The sequence below is a fragment of the Balaenoptera acutorostrata genome, chromosome 20 (genome assembly GCF_949987535.1).
Source record: "Balaenoptera acutorostrata chromosome 20, mBalAcu1.1, whole genome shotgun sequence".
Taxonomy (NCBI): domain Eukaryota; kingdom Metazoa; phylum Chordata; class Mammalia; order Artiodactyla; family Balaenopteridae; genus Balaenoptera; species Balaenoptera acutorostrata.
This window is the reverse complement of record NC_080083.1, coordinates 38,793,051-38,809,115: the sequence shown is the minus strand read 5'-3', so window position 1 is coordinate 38,809,115 and position 16,065 is coordinate 38,793,051. Positions and strand designations below refer to the sequence as shown.

Genomic DNA, 16,065 nt, shown 5'->3' with positions numbered 1-16,065 from the left:
GGAGCCGAGGGGTTCTTCCTAAAATGCAAATCAGAGCCCCTCACTCCTCTGTTACTTTTCCCCCTATGGCTGGTAGGATAAAGTGCAAGCCCCCACCCCCCACCCCCCACATCCTTCATCTTCCTCTCCTTTCCTCCCTACCCCCACAAGTCCCACTAGCACTTCTACCCTGGCCTGGCCTGCAGAAGTAGCCAACAGGTCACCTCCTCCAGGAATCCTCCTGGATCACTTCCACACACAGCCCCCGCCCCCATCCTCACCCGCCCCCAGGCGAGGCCTGGCTCCCTCTGGTGTGCTCTCCCCGCGCTGAAGTGTCCTCTGTGAACCAAGGTTCACAGCACCCGCTCTCGTGAGGGCCTCCCCACTCATCCGTCCCCCTGACAACGCTGCGAGCCACGACGGCCCCGGACCAGGTCGGCTCTGTTCTCCACGGTCCCCTCGGGCCTCGGCGCATCCGACTGCTCTGTGGACGTCTGTTGAATGGATGAATCAGGAGCCCTCACAGGCCTTGCAGAGGAGGCAAAAGCCCCGTAGGTCCTAAGGTGCGGCCGCATCTCCGGCCGCTCACACCGGCCCCGACTCTCGCGGGCCGAGGAGTAGCGGTAACTAGAATCCCCTCGCCCGGCTCCGCCGGCCGGGGCCGCCTCCTCCCTCCCCCGTGCTCCCGCTGCCTCCGCCCCTCCCTCCCTCCCTCCCGTTCTTTGTCTCCCGGGCGCCCGGCCTCCCCGCCACGCGCACCCTCATCGCCCCTTCCCTGGGGACCCCCGCGGATCCCCGCTGACACGACGCTAAGAGTATCTGCCTGCCAGGCGGGGGACCCCGCGTCCAGCCGGGCGGGGCGGGGAGACGGTTTCTCTCTCTCTCTCTCTCCCTCCCTCTCCTCTCCTCTCCTCTCCTCTCTCTCTCTCTCTCTCTCTCACACACACACACACACACACACTCGCACACACACGCACGGAGCATCCTCCCGTCAGGTCTGCTGGTCCAGCCCCTCCCGCCGTGCCTCCTGCTTCCTGCAAACCTTCTCCTCTCTCTCCGAACTCCCCCACCCCCACCCCCACATTCCCTCCGGCTCCAAGACCCCCCTCGCTGACCCCTACCCCTACTCCCGGGATGGAGCGGACGGAGCCAGCCCGGAGCCCCCCGAGGCCGGGGTGACTGTCCCCCGCCCCTCTCCTGCCTGGCCCCAGCCCCAAACACCATGGGCCTGAGGGGTTTCTGAGGCGCCGGACGCTGAAGATGACAGATGCTGGAGGTGAGGTATTGGGACCCCAAGAGCCCCAAGGTGGACGGGGAAGCGGAGCTGGGGGTCTCCGGCTTGCGGTGGGAACCCGAGTGGGGTTGGATGGGGCGAAGAGACAAGGACCTTTCTTCCCCGGTCCCTAGGGGGGCCCGCACAGAGCTAGGGTTCTGCGCTGTTAGGAGATGGGGTGGAGATAGGATTTGTGTCCCTAATCCTCTCCCTCTGCCCGAGGTCCGAAGAGATTAATTTAAAAAAAAAAAAACTGGTGTTGGGGGAGGGGGGAGAGCTTAACCCCTTCTTGCCTGGTGCGGAGTTGGACTAATGGATCGGACAGAACTAGCCACTTGGTTCTGATTGGGCGATAGGGGCCCTGAGAGTCCAGAAGGTGCCCTGTCCTCCACCCCCACCCCATCTCCAGCGGTGCTTGCTGGATGCCCCCAGCTTGGGCCTTATGGGAGGGGGTCACCCCTTTCTCTAGCTCCACACTGCCTCCCCCTGCCCCAGCCTCCTCTCCCAACCATCCCTCCCCAGTTGCACTTCTTTCTTCTGGACTCCTTCTCCTCTTCCAGGGCCCCTTTCCTCTTTCCTTCCCCACTGAGGGCCGCCTCTCTGCTGGCAGCCGATTCCGCTCTTCTCCACGCCTCCCCGGGGCCTCACTCAGGGCTGCTGGAGACCTGTCTCTACGGCTTCTTCCCCTGGCCCCGCTGCTGCTGCTCTCAGGCTCATCTCCTTCTTGCTCTTTCTTCCTCTTCTCTGCAGCTCTGTAGACTGACTCTCCACCAACCTGTCTCTGTCCTGCTCCCCATTTCCTCTCCAGGGCTTGTGTACCCTTTCTTTGTCTTTCTCCTTCCCCTGGGTCCCAGGAAACTTAGAGTTCACCTACCTCCCTTTCTCATAAGGAAGGGTCAAAGGTTATTGGTGTTCTTCCTCTGGGAATTGGGAAGTTTTGGGAGGAAGGAGTGGCCTGGTAGAGTCAGAGCCCAGACTGTGTCCAGAGAACAGGTTCATTTCCACCTTGTAGCGGTTACCTGGTTTGAATGTGCATGTATGAGTGTGGCATGTGTATGTGTGTGTGTGTGCGTGCATGTGTGTATAGGAGTGTAATGTTGTAGGAGTGTAAATGGGGGGGGATGTCTAATTTTCCAAGGTTCAGTGTTGGAAGGGGGGGTGGGAAGGGCCTGGTGACATTCTGATGTCATGCTTCCCAGAGTTCCCCAAGGGACAGCATAGGGAGGGTCTCCCATACACACCCCAGGGAGTTAGTTAGTTGTTGAAGAAAGCAGTTTGTGCTGAATCAGAATTCATTCGGCACTGATGTGAGCTGGAAGCCCCAGCCCACCCCAGAGGGTACCTGAAAGAGGATGGCATCCACAAGAGGGCCTCCACCCTAAACTGGGACCTTGAATAAAGAGCACATGGGCTCTCCATTCTCAGGTGGTCTAAGAGAGGAAGCACCCTCAGGGAGCCTCCATTCTGATGGGAGAGGCAGTTCTTATCTTCAGAGAGTCCCTCTTCTAATGGGGAATACTGACCCTTCTCCTCAGGAGCTCCCATCTGATGTGGGGGAGATATGACCCAGTTAGGGAATCAACGAAGTATGAAAAATTACTCATTTCCTAGTGGTGGGGAAGAGTGGATTTAGAAATTATATAGACAAATGAGAGGAGTGACGGCTATCTAGGACAGCTTTCTGGAGGAGGTGGCAGCTAGGTCCTTGTCAGATGAGCTTTGTGATTGAAGGAGGGAATTTGATTCATTCTTAGGGGCAGCCTCTCTTCCCATCTACCCCTTCAGGACAGGAAGAGAGGTTCTAGAACTTCTCTGTTACTAGCACCCAGGGTTGAAGAATGACAGGAGGGTTCCTGGAGGGCCCACATCCTGGCTCCTTCTCACACCTCATTTCCTGCTTGCAGCCCCAAGCATCCACAGAGCCTGGGGTGGAGGTAGTTTTGAAGCTTATCCAGTCCTAGCGAGTATGGATCAACTCCCTTACCTCTACCCCTGTCCCTTCTCCCAGCAGTGTTCTTTCCTCATGAGCAGGTTCCAAAACTGCAGATCACCACCCAGGATAGAGCTGAGGGGCAGGAGACTGGGGTCAAGGTTGAGTTCTGCCTCTTATCTCCTGCGTCTCAGTTTTCCCATCTGTAAAGTGGGGATACTAAGAATCCCAAGCCCGGACAGTTCACAGTGAGATGATATCTATGTAATAACAGAAGAGGAGAATCGGAAAAGACCAAGCAGGCATGTAGCCTAGCTTTCCTACACCTGTCAAATGTGTGGTCTAATGCAGTGCTCTGCCCCATGGGGACCTGAGTGTTAGAAGTAATTGGAGATCATGTCCCAGGCATGCAGTATGCCCTAACCCTGAGCTTCCTCCTTCTCCCCTCATCTGGTATTCCCCTGCTTCTCTAACACCCAGGCTTTGGTTTAGGGATGCTGCAATCCTACATCTGCTAGGAAGCCTGCCCAAATTGTTTCAGCTACATATATCCTGCTTTCCCACCTGCCCTTCCTTTCTTACTTCCCACAAACAAAACAAAACAAAACCCCTATCCATCCATATTTCTTCCCAGAACATATTTGATGCATCATAGAGATTTGGCTCTACACTGTTCTGCTATGGGTACTCTTTATACCCTTCTGCATCTGTGAGTCTGTCTTGAACTGTGAGAACTGTGACTTTGTCAAGAACAGTGGCCCTGTTGATGATGCCAGCTTCCTGAACAGCTCATGTTCAGGAAGACAGGTGGTGAGTGCACCAGTGATGAGAGTGGGGGGAGGCAGGACTGGGTGATGGATGGGAAGATGGATGGGTGGATGGTATAAATTGACGGATGTAAAAATGGGTGGATGGTTGGACGGGGTGGATGGTGGATGGATGGGTGGCTGGAAAGATAGATGGTTGGACAGATGATGGATGGGTGAATGAGTGGACGGTGAATAGGCAAGTAGATGCATGGATAAGTAGGGAGGTAAGTAGGTGGGTGGATGGAAGAACCTGGGTTCTCATTCTGATCTTGCCATTAACTTATTATGTGATCTTAGATCAGTCATTCTCCTTTCTCTTTCTTTATTTGTAAAATGAGAGGATTGAATTTAATAGCCTCCAAGATTTCTCCCAGATTTGATATTGGACAGCTTATGATGATTAAAAGCTTTTAGGGAATGCTAATGATGGAAGGGCCCAAGACAGTGACGGGGAGAAGTTCAGTGACCCGTGTGGAGGCACTCAGCAAATCAGCTCGGACCAGGGCTGCAGGACAGCCTGTGTCTATACCCTGGACTTGCTTCTACCTCCTGCCTGCCGCAACAATCTGGGCTGTGGTTCAGATGATTTCTCTTTCAGGGGCCAGAGAAAGAGTTGTAAGGAGAGGTGAGGGCCAGAAGGCTAGGAGCAGGTAGCCAGTGGCAGCTCCCTTGCCTGCACCAACCTGAACCTCTTATCCATGGTCTTTTTTTCCTCTTTCGCCTCTTGTCCTCCCAGCTCTCTTAAGTCATGGCTTCTTCAAAGCTCCGAGAACCTGCGGATGAGGTTTTTGGTAAGTTCTGTTTGGCTGTATCTCTAGCCAAGGCTATCGGGCTTTGGGGAAGAGGAGTCCTGGGAACTTCAGTGTGTGTGTGTGTGTGTGTGTGTGTGTGTGTGTGCATTTTGGCCTTACAGGCTGATTTTTTGTCGCCGTTATCTGAGTAGATATCCAATTACAACAACAACGATGATAATAAGGATCCCCATTTATTGACTGCTTGTCTCATGCCAGGTACTAGGCTAGCACCCCCATTTCACATGCACGGTATCATTTAACCCTCACAGCAAGGCTAAGGAGTGTGTCCACTTGTCCTAAGCCTAGGACACGGAGCACAGAAGTGACTTGCTTTAAAGATCACACTGCAGGTTAGTGGCAGAGCTGGGACTAAAACTCCAGACTGCCTAACTCCCTACTGGCAGCCACTGTGCTGTACACCAGTATACCCCAGCACAGGTGACACAGGTTACCTCCAAGCTGCATAAATAAGGGACCTCATCTGCATGGATGTGCAGGGAAATCAAAAATGCATAACACACACTCAGCATCTACACCCCCAGGGGCAACCCCAGACCGACCGCCCTCTGTTCTCACTAGGGTGCATGGACACCCCACACACCCCATCATTTACCCCCTGCAGTCTTTCTATTGTGTGGATTAGAGAAAGACCACTGACAGGGCAGAGTTCCCAGCATGCACTGGGGTGGAAAGGCTGTTTACCAGCTGGGTTCGGTGGAGGAGTCAGTGAGCAAAAGAAGGTGGAGGAACGTGGAGGGCGCGGTGGAGGCAGAAAGCTCCAGTATGCAGCCCTCAGGACTCTCAGCTGGGAGGGGCTCCTAGCTGTGGAATGCCACAGGGCCTCCAGTTTCTCCTCCCCTGCCTCTCATCTCTACCTTCCTTGCCCTCTCTTCCTCCCCCCTCCCCGCTCACCTCTCTCTCCCCTGTGGCTGCCACAGGCCCTGGCAATGCCAACGCCGCCCGCTGGAACTGCTGCCTCCGGGCTCCTGGGGAACTGCTTCCCGGACTGGCCTCCCTGGGGCCTGTGCACGGAGGCTTTGCCTCGGGGACGCCCCCAGCCTCGAACTGTCTCTGGGCCTCAGACTCTGAGTCTCTCCATCCCCACACAGGCCCAGCTTGACCTCTGGCCCGGCAGAGGCGAGCTCCCCGTTCCTTGGGCTTTTTGGCCTCCGCTCCCCTCTCCACTCCCCCTCCACCCCCCCACCCCCCCAACCCTTCCTGTTTTCCTTCTCCCTGACCTGCTGAGGTAGCTGCCTGCCTGGCGGACTTTCTGAAGAGAAAGGTGATGAAATATTCATGACTTCCCACTGCCCAGGGACGGGCTGACTCCCAGGGAGAGAGGGAGAGGGACAGCGAGATGATGGGAGGGATGGACAAGGTGATGAGGGCCTGGTAGAGTAAGGGACCAGAGGAGAGGCTGGCCCCACCTTGCCTCAGAAAGCCCCAAGCCCCTTAGGAATTCCTTTGCTCCCTAGACCCTCCGCGGTAAGATGACCATGGTTTTGATGTGGCCCAGATTCAGGTGCAGAGAGCCCTTCTCCATGGCCCAGGGCGGCTGGGCACCAGCTGCGCTGGACTGGTCGAGGATGTTCATCAGCTCCCTCCAGGAGCCCTGCCTACTGTCCTTAACTCCCTCTGCACCCTGGGCCAAACCTTCCTCTCCAAGGAAAGTAAGGGCCTGTAAAGTGAGGGGTTGGACTCACAGGTCACTCCCATCTCTGCCTCAGAGGAGGTAGAGAGGGCTTGGTAGTTACACCCTGAGCCTCTGGAGCAGGAGCCGGAAGGCCTATAACCCTGGCCTGCCCTTCACCGGCCCTACACCCTCAGGCAAATTAAGGCTGCCCTGGGGATTCTTGGCGTCTCTTCCTCCTTGGGTTGTGGGGAGGTTTAAATGAGCTAGTAATTGTAAAACACTTAGAACACTCATATACACATACACTCTCTCACACACGTGTCACACACACACCATTCTATGCCTGTGTTGGTGCAATGAACAAAATAGAGAAATGTCTGCCTTCATGGAGCTGACGTTCTAATGGGTGGAGAGAGACAATAAACTAAATTAGTAAAATATATGGTATGCCAGAGAATGACAAATGATATAGGAAAAAATTTAGAAGTGGGGGTTTGGGGGGTATTCTTTTTTTTTTTTTTAATAAATTTATTTATTTATTTATTTATTTATTTATTTATTTATTTATTTATTTATTTATTTATTTATTTATTTATGGCTGTGTTGGGTCTTCGTTTCTGTGCGAGGACTTTCTCCAGTTGCGGCGAGCAGGGGCCACTCTTCATCGCGGTGCGCGGGCCTCTCACTGTCGCGGCCTCTCCCGTTGCGGAGCACAGGCTCCTGACGCGCAGGCTCAGTAGTTGTGGCTCACGGGCTTAGTTGCTCCACGGCATGTGGGATCTTCCCAGACCAGGGCTCGAACCCGTGTCCCCTGCATTGGCAGGCAGATTCTTAACCACTGCGCCACCAGGGAAGCCCCTGGGGGGTATTCTAAATTGGGTGGTCTCTCAGTGAGAGAAAGCATTTAAGCAGAGACTTAAAGGAGGTGAGAGAGAGAACTGTGTAGAAATCGGTGGCAAGAGCCTTGCAGGAAAGGGAAGAGGAAGTACAAAGGCCCTGAGGTGCAGGATAGCTGGTGTAAGGAAGAGCCAGGAGGCCAGTGTGGCTGGAGCAGAGGGAAGAAGAGGGAGAGAGTCACTGAGCTGCCTGAGTCTGGAGGCCGTGGTAAGAACTCGGCTTCTTTGTGAGCGATGGAAGTCACTGGAGGGTTCTGGGCAGAGAGAGGAGTGACACGGGCTGACATGTTTTATCAGGATCACTCTGGCTGCTGGGTTGAAAATAGACTGTAAATAGGAAAGGGAGGCGGAGGGAAGACCAGCCGGGATGATCTGTAATAATGGAGGCAAGAGGTGGTAGTGACCTAGACCAGGAATGCTGTGTGTTCTCCCTCTCCTTTCCTCTCCCCTCCTCCTTCCCCCCACATGTATGCATGTATGTAAGTGTGTGTATATACAGACACATATACACAATATTTTACTGTGGGAAGTCAAAAGTAGAGAGACTAGCACAATGTACCCCCATCATACGCTTACGTACTCATCACTCAACCTCAACCATCATCAACTCCTGGACAGTCTTGTTTCATCTATATCCCCTTCCACTCTCCACTCCTAGTCTCCTGGATTATTTTGAACCTAACCCAAAACATCATGTCATTTCACCATAAATATTTCAGCATGTCTAGATATATTTCCAAAGTAGAGCTAACAGGAATTGTGGATGGATCTCAGTCTGCAGGGTGAGAGGGGGAGGGAGGAGTCACGGGTGACTCCAGGGGTTTGGCCTGAGCAGCTGGAAGGATGGAGATGCCATTCACTGAGATGGGCAGACCGGGCAGCTTAGGGGGTGGGGAGGTCAGGAGTCCAATTGTGACATATTCGTTGAAGATGCCCATTGGACATCCAAGTGGAGGTGTCAAGTAGGCAGCTGGACACATGAATTACCAACTGGGTCTGAGAGGAGTGACTGGGTGGACAGTGGGGCCTTTCAGTGAGCCAGGGACAGAGAACCAGTTTGAGGCAAGGTGGTGGGTTCATTTGATGGGTTGAGTTTGAGGTCCCTGGGTGATTTTGACATGGTAAGTTCCCTGGCAGGTGCTGAGGTGCCCAGACTTGGAATTCAGGGGAGGGATCCGAGTTGGAAATAGGTATAGGTAGTAGTTCAGCCACTGGGGTGGCTTAGGGGGTGTCTGCAGACAAGAGAAAGAGGAGTAGGCAAGGCAGGGCCTTGAGTGATGGGATGGGGTCCCTGAGATCATGAGGGGTAGAGTGGTGAAGAAAGGTCTTAACCCTTGCTGAGGTCTGGGAAGAACCTGTTCTGCCTGGAGAAGCTCAGGGTCACTGCAGAGTGAAGGCTGCATTCTCCAGTGGAGCAAATGGAAAGTGAAACTTGGAGCAGTAGGGTCTATGCATAATCTGTTGGGTTTGCCTACTTTTCCGCCATGTCCTCATCCAGGACCTAGCCCTGGGCCATGGACCCCAGGATGGGAGAGACAGGCTTCAGGGGTCTGTAGGCTTTCCTCTCTGCCACCACCACTAGCTTATGGGGGTCCCTCTGCTCCAGTTAACTGTGAGCCCTCTAGATGCTCAGCAGTGCTGTCTCTGAGTGTGACCTTGAGCATGGCACAGCAAGCCAGTGTCCCCAGCACGGCCAACCTCTGGAGCTAGACTAGCCAGGCTCAAATCCCAGACCATTGCTAGCTGCTGGCCTCAGTCAAGAGACTTAACCTCTCTGATCCTCAGTTTGCTCAGCTGTGAAATGTACATAACAGCTGTCCCTAGCCTGCGGGTTGTTCTGAGTAGACAAGGTGATGTATGTACGTTCTGGCGTGTAGTTGGCACTTCTTCAGTGGTAGCAATTACAACCATGCTCTCTCTGGCCTCATCCTCCAGTCCTTCCCTCCACAAGCCTGCCCTCCCATTGCCCTGGAGGTGCCCCACCCCCAGCTTCCCTTCCTCCCAGCATTGCATATACCAGTTTTGCCAACCTCCTCTCTTGTAAACTCCCATCCAGACCTTAAGACCCAGCTTTGGTGTTTCCTCCTCCAACCCATCCAAACAGAGCCATCCTGTCCTCTGTGCCTGTGAGAGGTTCCATCACACACTGTATGTATGAGCTGACATGTCCAGCTCCCTGCGAGACTGAAAGACCCAGCTCTCCATCTCATAGGACTATCAGTGCCCTGTGCTTGGAGACATTTGTTGAATGCCTGGGTATGAGTGCAGGTGGCCACTTGAGGTGGGCCTCCGGGATTGCTGTCCTCATGTGTCTGGTCTCTGCCCCTCTTCCCCGGTTTGCAGACCTGGACTTGGCTGTGCCAGAGACCGTCAGACTGGACAGCAGTTTACACAAGGCCCGAGCCCAACTACTGGCCAAGGGCCGGAGACACAGGCCCTCCCGCTCGAGGCTTCGGGACAGTGCCAGCTCTGCAGAGGATGGTGAAGGCTCCGATGGACCCGGAGGCAAGGTTGGGGCAATCCACCCAATCGCACATACCCCACCCACCCTTCTTGCCCCTGGATAATCCCTCCAAACCACTCTTCCAGGGAAACCACACCCCTAGACTTCTGACATAATAAGGCTAACAAATATTAGCTGCAGTTCAATTCTGGCTCATCTCATCCTTTCAAGGAAGGTATTATCCCCATCTTCCAGACGAGGAAATTGAGGCTCTGAGAGGTTCACTAACAAAGTCACACAGTTAGTAAGTGAAGGAGGTGGGATCCAGCCCCAGCCTATGTGACCATAAGTCCCATTTCCCACCTCTCGCTGCTCAGCCACTTCTCGGCCCAAGGCACGAGGAAACCCTCCCTCCAGGCCCCATAAGGACCTAGGAGCCCGGGCTCCCCTCCGGGAAGAGGGGAGGAGGGTTGGCGGTGAGCGGCTGCCCCTTCCCCAGGTGACCGATGGCTGCGGGAGCCCCCTGCACCGGCTGCGCTCGCCTCTGCACTCGGGCCCGGGGTCCCCAGCCGGGAGCTCCTTCTGCCTGGAGCCCCCGGGGTTGCGGCGCAGCCTGGACGAGGACGAGCCGCCGCCCTCGCCGCTCACACGCTACCGGCCCCTGCACAACGCCGCCTCGCACGAGGGCCTGGCCGCCGCCTCCTGCTCGCCGCCACGCTCCGCGCCCTCCTCCGACAGCTCGCCCAGCTTCGTGCGCCGCCATCCCCGCGCCGAGCCGCACAGCGAAGGTGAGCGGCGGGCGGCGCGGCGCCCCCTGCTGGCAAGCGGTCCCTTGGGCGCCGAAGTGCGTGGCGGGATCCGAGGGGCAGGGTGGCTGGGGAAGGTGGGGAATAAAGACCATGGTTCTTTCACTCATTTCCCGAGCGCCTTAATATGTGCCAGACACTGCTGGGCACTGAGACAAAAAGAGCAAGCAGATGCAGTTCTCGTCCTCACGGGGCTTATAGGTTCGAGGAGAAGCAATCAAATCATCCATTGATTAAACGTATAAGTTACAAGATGTATTAAGTGCCATGTGAGAAACAGTGCGCGGGGTGGGAGAGCATGTATCAGCGTGAAAGCATCCTGGGAGCAGTTGAGAGCATCCTGGAAGGCTTCTCTGAGGAAGTGACATGTGAGCCAAGATAGAAGGTTGGCTACAAGTTGGACAAGATAAAATTAACAGTAAAGAGTAGTGGCCCCTCTTTTTTCAGAGTGGTTTATTGTTTGTATAAGGCTTTCATCAACATCCTATTAGGTCTCATGAAATAGGCAGTGTCATTATCCCCATATTTGAGATGCAGGAAGCTCAGAAGGTAGTGACTTGTCCTAGGTCACACAGCTAGTGAAGGGCACCAGAGCCAGGTTGCCTGATTCTAAGTCGAGAGAATTCCTACCACCTCACTGGCAGCTGCAAGAGGCAGACAAGCCACCACACAGGCTACTTCCTTCCTTCTCTTCCACAAAAGATGACAGCCGGGATGCCAGCCCACCTGAGCCCGCCAGCCCCACCATTGGCCTGGATAAGAAGACTCGCCGAAAGTTCCTGGACCTGGGGTGAGTGGACGAGGGGCCGAGAACACAGGCTTGGGGATGGGGTAGCATAGCGGGCAGCACTGTCCCACTCCGCCTTGCCCTCGCCACAGGGTCACCTTACGCCGAGCATCCACTAGCAAGAGCCGGAAGGAGAAGGGCAGCAACCGCCTGTCCATGGGCAGCAGGTAAGAGGTACCCACAGCCTCTCAGCCACAGCTTTTGCCCCCAGCTCCCTGTGGGCCCCAGCCCTTGCCTTGGTGCCCACATCCATGCAGGGCACTCTCTCCACAGGGAGTCGGTGGAGGGGTCCGGCAGGTCAGGGGGCTCCCCGTTCCTGCCCTTTTCCTGGTTCACAGACAGTGGCAAGGGCTCGGCGTGTTCTGGCAGCACCACCTCCCCGGCCTGCTCCCCTAAACACGAGGGCTTCAGCCCTAAGAAGTCAGCTTCTCAGGTGAGTCCGTGGCCTTTTGGCCCCCATACTGGCCCCCAGACTCGGGTGACATGAAGACATACTTCACCCTGGCTTGGGCTGGGATCCAGGCATCCCTGGAGTCCATCTGTCTGTCCATGGAGCCATTCAGTGATCCATTAATTCATCCAGTTTCTGAGTTCAGGCATTCACTCATTCACTTGTTTATATGCTGAGTGGTTCCTTCATTGATTCGTTCTTTGCTGCCTCCATGATCCCCTAGTACACACCCAGCCTGAGAGCTCCTCTATCCTGCTAACTCTTCTGCCGGGCTCAGTTCTGGCCCCATGTCCTGTCTTAGGAGCTGGGCTACATGTGTGGTGTGGAGATGCTTAGGGGAAGCAGAGATGAACAGGACCCCAACCTAGCTAGTGCTCAGAAAGTTCACAACCCTGTGGGAGAAGTGAGACCGAGTAGCAGAAGCAAGAATGAGCATGTTTACATTCACCAGGACTCCGCAGTCTACAAAGCTCCGAGTGCATGTTTTTGCTTTACTCTCACAAAGGCTCAGTGAAAGTGGGGAAGGCAGACACACTCACCCCCATTGTACAGATGAGCAAATGCAGGCCCAGACTGAAGGGATTTGCCTACAGACTCAGTTGGATTTAGGTGCCAGGCTCTATGACCCCCAGCCCTGTGCTTGTCCTGTGATTCTGTTCCTTATGGGCAGCCGGGTCAGAGGAGATCAGAAAACTGGAAATTCAGGGGAGAAGGGGTCCCTCCATTTCTTCCTTCCCTTGTGCTGGGCCCTGGTGGACAGACAGCCCAGGCCCTCACAGAGCTCACAGTCCAGTGAGGACAAAGACGTCTAACCAGGTTTTTACAAGCCAGGGTGCTAGAGGCCATGCTGGGGAGGCACAAGGCAGAGACGTCTGACCCAGCACGAGGGAATCCTAGTCAGCTGTCTAGAAAGCGACACCAGTCTGACCTCCTCCATTCCTGCTAACTACTCTGCCTGGCTCAGTTCTAGCCCCACATCCTCCCAGAGGCCTCAGATCCGATGCCTCGCACGAGTCACCATGCCCTGTGTGCCTGCCCAGCTCCTGGTTCATGTACAAGGGCCCTGAGCAACTCCTGGTGCCCAGCCCTGGACTTCAGCTTCATCTGGATGGGGGTGATGGGCCGGGGGTGACTGCCTTGCGCTTGGAGGTGAGATCTCTCCTCAGCAGCATGCCCCCCTCCTGTCTAGGAATCCACTCTGAGTGATGACTCCACACCCCCCAGCAGCAGCCCCAAGATTCCAAGTGGTCCCCGGCAGGCGGCCAAGTGTTCCTACCCCTACCACACACTGTCCCAGTCTTCGGACGAGGTAAGCAGGCCCTGACATCTGACACAGCCAGGTGTGCAGGCCACAGGCCACGCCTTCCCCCCTCACACTCCTTGGTCTCCACCCCAGTTTCTGGATGAACCTCTCCCCACCATCTACCACTGGACCAGTCAGCAGGTGGGCCAGTGGCTGCACAGCCTCAACCTGGAGCAGTATGCCGCTGAGTTTGCCGCGAGGCAGGTGGATGGGCCGCAGCTACTGCAGCTGGATGGAAGCAAACTGAAGGTGGGTTAGAGTGGAAGGGCCACGACCCAGCCAGAGCCTGAGGCAACCTTCAAGTATTAGGATTCCCCTCATCCTGACCTTTCCACTCTCTTTAAGACCACTGCCCTGGCCTCTGACCTCTAGGCAAGATCCTCGGCCTGATTGTTGCTCTCTAGCATGGGTTCCCAGTCTGACTCCAGCCCAATTCCTCAGTTTGACCTTCAAGCTCCAGCCCAAGTCTCCAGGTTGACCTCTGACCTTGAAGACTATCCTATCATCTGACTCTTGACTCTAATCAGTCTCCCCTGGTCATCTCACCTGATTCTTGGAGTCTTAGTCTCCAATACTAAGAATCTTGGAGGCTGGTGGTTGTGGGAGGGAGGTCGGGGCGGGGGGCGGCGGGGGTGTCTCTCTCATCTCTGTACTGGGGGTTTCTGGCCTGTCGTGCACCCTCTGCTGAGCTGCCTGGGGAAGCAGTGGTGCGAAGAGCCCCCCAGGAAGTCTCTGGAATGGAGAGGGGACTCAGCTACTGACTAGCTGTGTGACCTTGGACATTTTGCTCCCCGTCTCTGGGCCTCAGGGGATCAGGCAGGGTCATGCCAAGGTTGAAATCCTGAGTGGAGGAATGGGAGCCAAGGATTGGGGTGGGGAGGGGGCAAAGGCCCTGGAACCCTCTACCCTCATCTCTCCCAATCACTCCCATTCCAAATTCTTGCCCTGAGGGTTCTGATCCATCAGCAAGTCCGGGAGGTGGAGGCTGAGGGCTGGCAGAGCTCCCGAGAGAGTACACCTGGGGCACAGAGAACCCGGGGCTTGGGCTGGCCAGGCCCGGGTGGCTCTGGGGCTCTCCCCCTCACCCTTGGATTCCTCCCCCAGAGCCTGGGGCTCAGCCACTCACATGACCGGGCGCTCGTGAAGCGGAAGTTGAAGGAGCTGGCGGCGGCCGCGGAGAAGGAGCGCAAGGCCCAGGAGAAGGCTGCGCGGCAGCGTGAGAAGCTCCGGCGCAGGGAGCAGGAGGCCAAGAGGAGCTAGGGGGATGGGCGGGCAGGCACTGGCGGCTGCTGGGCTCTGAGGGCACAGGCCGCCCGGGGAAGTGGGGCCTGGGCACCAGGCTTGGGCTGGCCTGGCCCCACGCTCTCAGGAGGAACAGCCCTCTCACCCTGTCTTCTGTCTGGACCCAGATTCCTCAGAAAGGGAGACCCCAGGGGGAGGACCCAGTAATAAATCCCATTTCAAGGACTTGTTTGGCACAGAGTTCCTGGGGGAAGTGGCAGATTACGGGCAGAGAAGCCAGGGCTGAAGCAAGTCTGGGAGCCCAGAAGTGCCTGAGTCATTCTGACCCTCTGCCCTCAGGCCATGGTGGTCCTGGGACCAGCAGTGAATTAGGAGGCCTGCTTACCTTCCAGAAGCCCTGGGCTCAGAGAGGTGGGCTGGGCATCTCTGCAGGAGCAGGTAGATAAAGCAGTTCCTTTCCAGCTCTCCCAGGTGACTGTGTGTCGGGAGAGCTCTGTTCTGCTCCGCAGGGAGGCTGGTGGGCCTGCAGCAAGTTGCACGCAAGGTAGGCTCCCAGTCTGCACTCCTCAACAGGAGAGCAGAGAAAGCAGCATGATTACCCCACATCACCTTTGCAAGGACTTTAGGAGAAGGAAGGGAGGAGGCAAAGCTCCTCCTCTTCCCTGTCCCTGTCCTGTGGGTCTCAGTGGTGAGATAATGCCCTTGCAGGTCTGCCCCTCCTGAGGCCCATTCAAAGCCTGGTCTTTGACCTACTCTCCAAGCTGGGCCCACTTCTGCTGCTCCCTCAGAGGCCACCTGGGCCCTCCCTGAGGACAGAGCAAACTTGGGAGCTGGTGGCCACAGAAGACACCCCCTACCAATGCCTAGATGGTCCTGAACTGGTGAATCCTCATCCCAGCCAAGCAGAGAGGCAAAATCTGGGAGGTCCCCCGGAAGCTGCTAAATTGGAAAGGTTCCTCAGCCATCCCCCATCTGCCCTGGTCCCTAGCGAGGCCTCAGTGGGTTCCAGAACTGGCAGACGGTGCGGGCTCCGGTTCCTGGGCCACAGGGAGGGGTGGGGCCAGCTCCCTGGGTGGGGGTGGAGTCTATCCCAGCAGCCCAGAGCAAGCCATCTGTCCTTGTAGGGAGGGAGTGTGCAGGTACGGTGCTGGCCAGAGGCTAGCCCAGCTTCTGGAGCACTGGCCGAAGTTAACAATGAGGCCAGGGGCCTCCGATTAGAGACCTCCCTCCACCTCCTCCCATCCGCCTGGAGCGGTGGACAGGACCCGATGCATGCCTTCTCCCCTCGTTCCAGCCCAAGCGCTGTGGCCTGAGGGCTACCCCTATTCCTGGGTCTCAGTCCTTTCCTCCTCTCTGCTATCTGTGCCGGGAGAGGGGGCTTCAGAGAGGGGGACTGAGATATGGGGGCATCAGTACCATCTGGGCCCACAGGAGGGGCCAGTGGGGAAGGTGAGAAGTTCCCAGGTCCTGGAAGCCATCAGGAGTTATCTGGGTGCCCACCTGCATGTGAAGGGGGAGGCGGTACTCAGTTTATTTCAATAAACACTTACGACGTGCCAGTGACCTTTCTGTCTGCCCCAGCGGGGGTGGGGCTGGGCCCCGGAAGCGGGAGGCCACAGTTCTGTCCCTGGGTGCTGCACTGTCAGGTGCTCTGAATGGACAGCTGTGGCCGCTAGTATACTCGGCACGCACTGAACCATGTCCTGAGCTGGGATCAGG

General features: G+C 56.2%; 1 protein-coding gene across 3 annotated transcripts; it reads left to right on the top strand.

Moving 5' to 3' along the window:
- The first annotated feature begins 304 nt into the window (after nt 1-304).
- SAMD14 (sterile alpha motif domain containing 14) lies at nt 305-15,983 on the top strand. Of its 3 annotated transcripts, none has more exons than XM_057536576.1 (10): nt 306-1,255; nt 4,728-4,782; nt 9,658-9,824; nt 10,257-10,545; nt 11,266-11,353; nt 11,443-11,517; nt 11,624-11,783; nt 12,991-13,110; nt 13,198-13,353; nt 14,209-15,983. In XM_057536576.1, the coding sequence occupies exons 2-10, from the start codon at nt 4,740-4,742 to the stop codon at nt 14,362-14,364; spliced, it is 1,254 nt and encodes a 417-aa protein (XP_057392559.1). In that variant the 5' UTR covers nt 306-1,255; nt 4,728-4,739; the 3' UTR covers nt 14,365-15,983. The 3 variants fall into 3 exon arrangements, with proteins under 3 accessions (XP_057392561.1, XP_057392559.1, XP_057392560.1); XM_057536577.1 differs by lacking the exon at nt 306-1,255 and adding an exon at nt 3,899-3,992; XM_057536578.1 differs by lacking the exon at nt 4,728-4,782 and having other exon boundaries at nt 305-1,255.
- The last annotated feature ends 82 nt before the right edge of the window (nt 15,984-16,065 follow it).

Coding starts and splice junctions, on each gene's coding strand:
- SAMD14 (XM_057536576.1), top strand. CDS start 4,740: ATGGCTTCTTCAAAGCTCCGAGAACCTGCGGATGAGGTTTTTG. Junction 11,784..12,990: donor CTAAGAAGTCAGCTTCTCAG/GTGAGTCCGTGG, acceptor CCTCCTGTCTAG/GAATCCACTCTGAGTGATGA. Junction 13,111..13,197: donor TGTCCCAGTCTTCGGACGAG/GTAAGCAGGCCC, acceptor TCTCCACCCCAG/TTTCTGGATGAACCTCTCCC.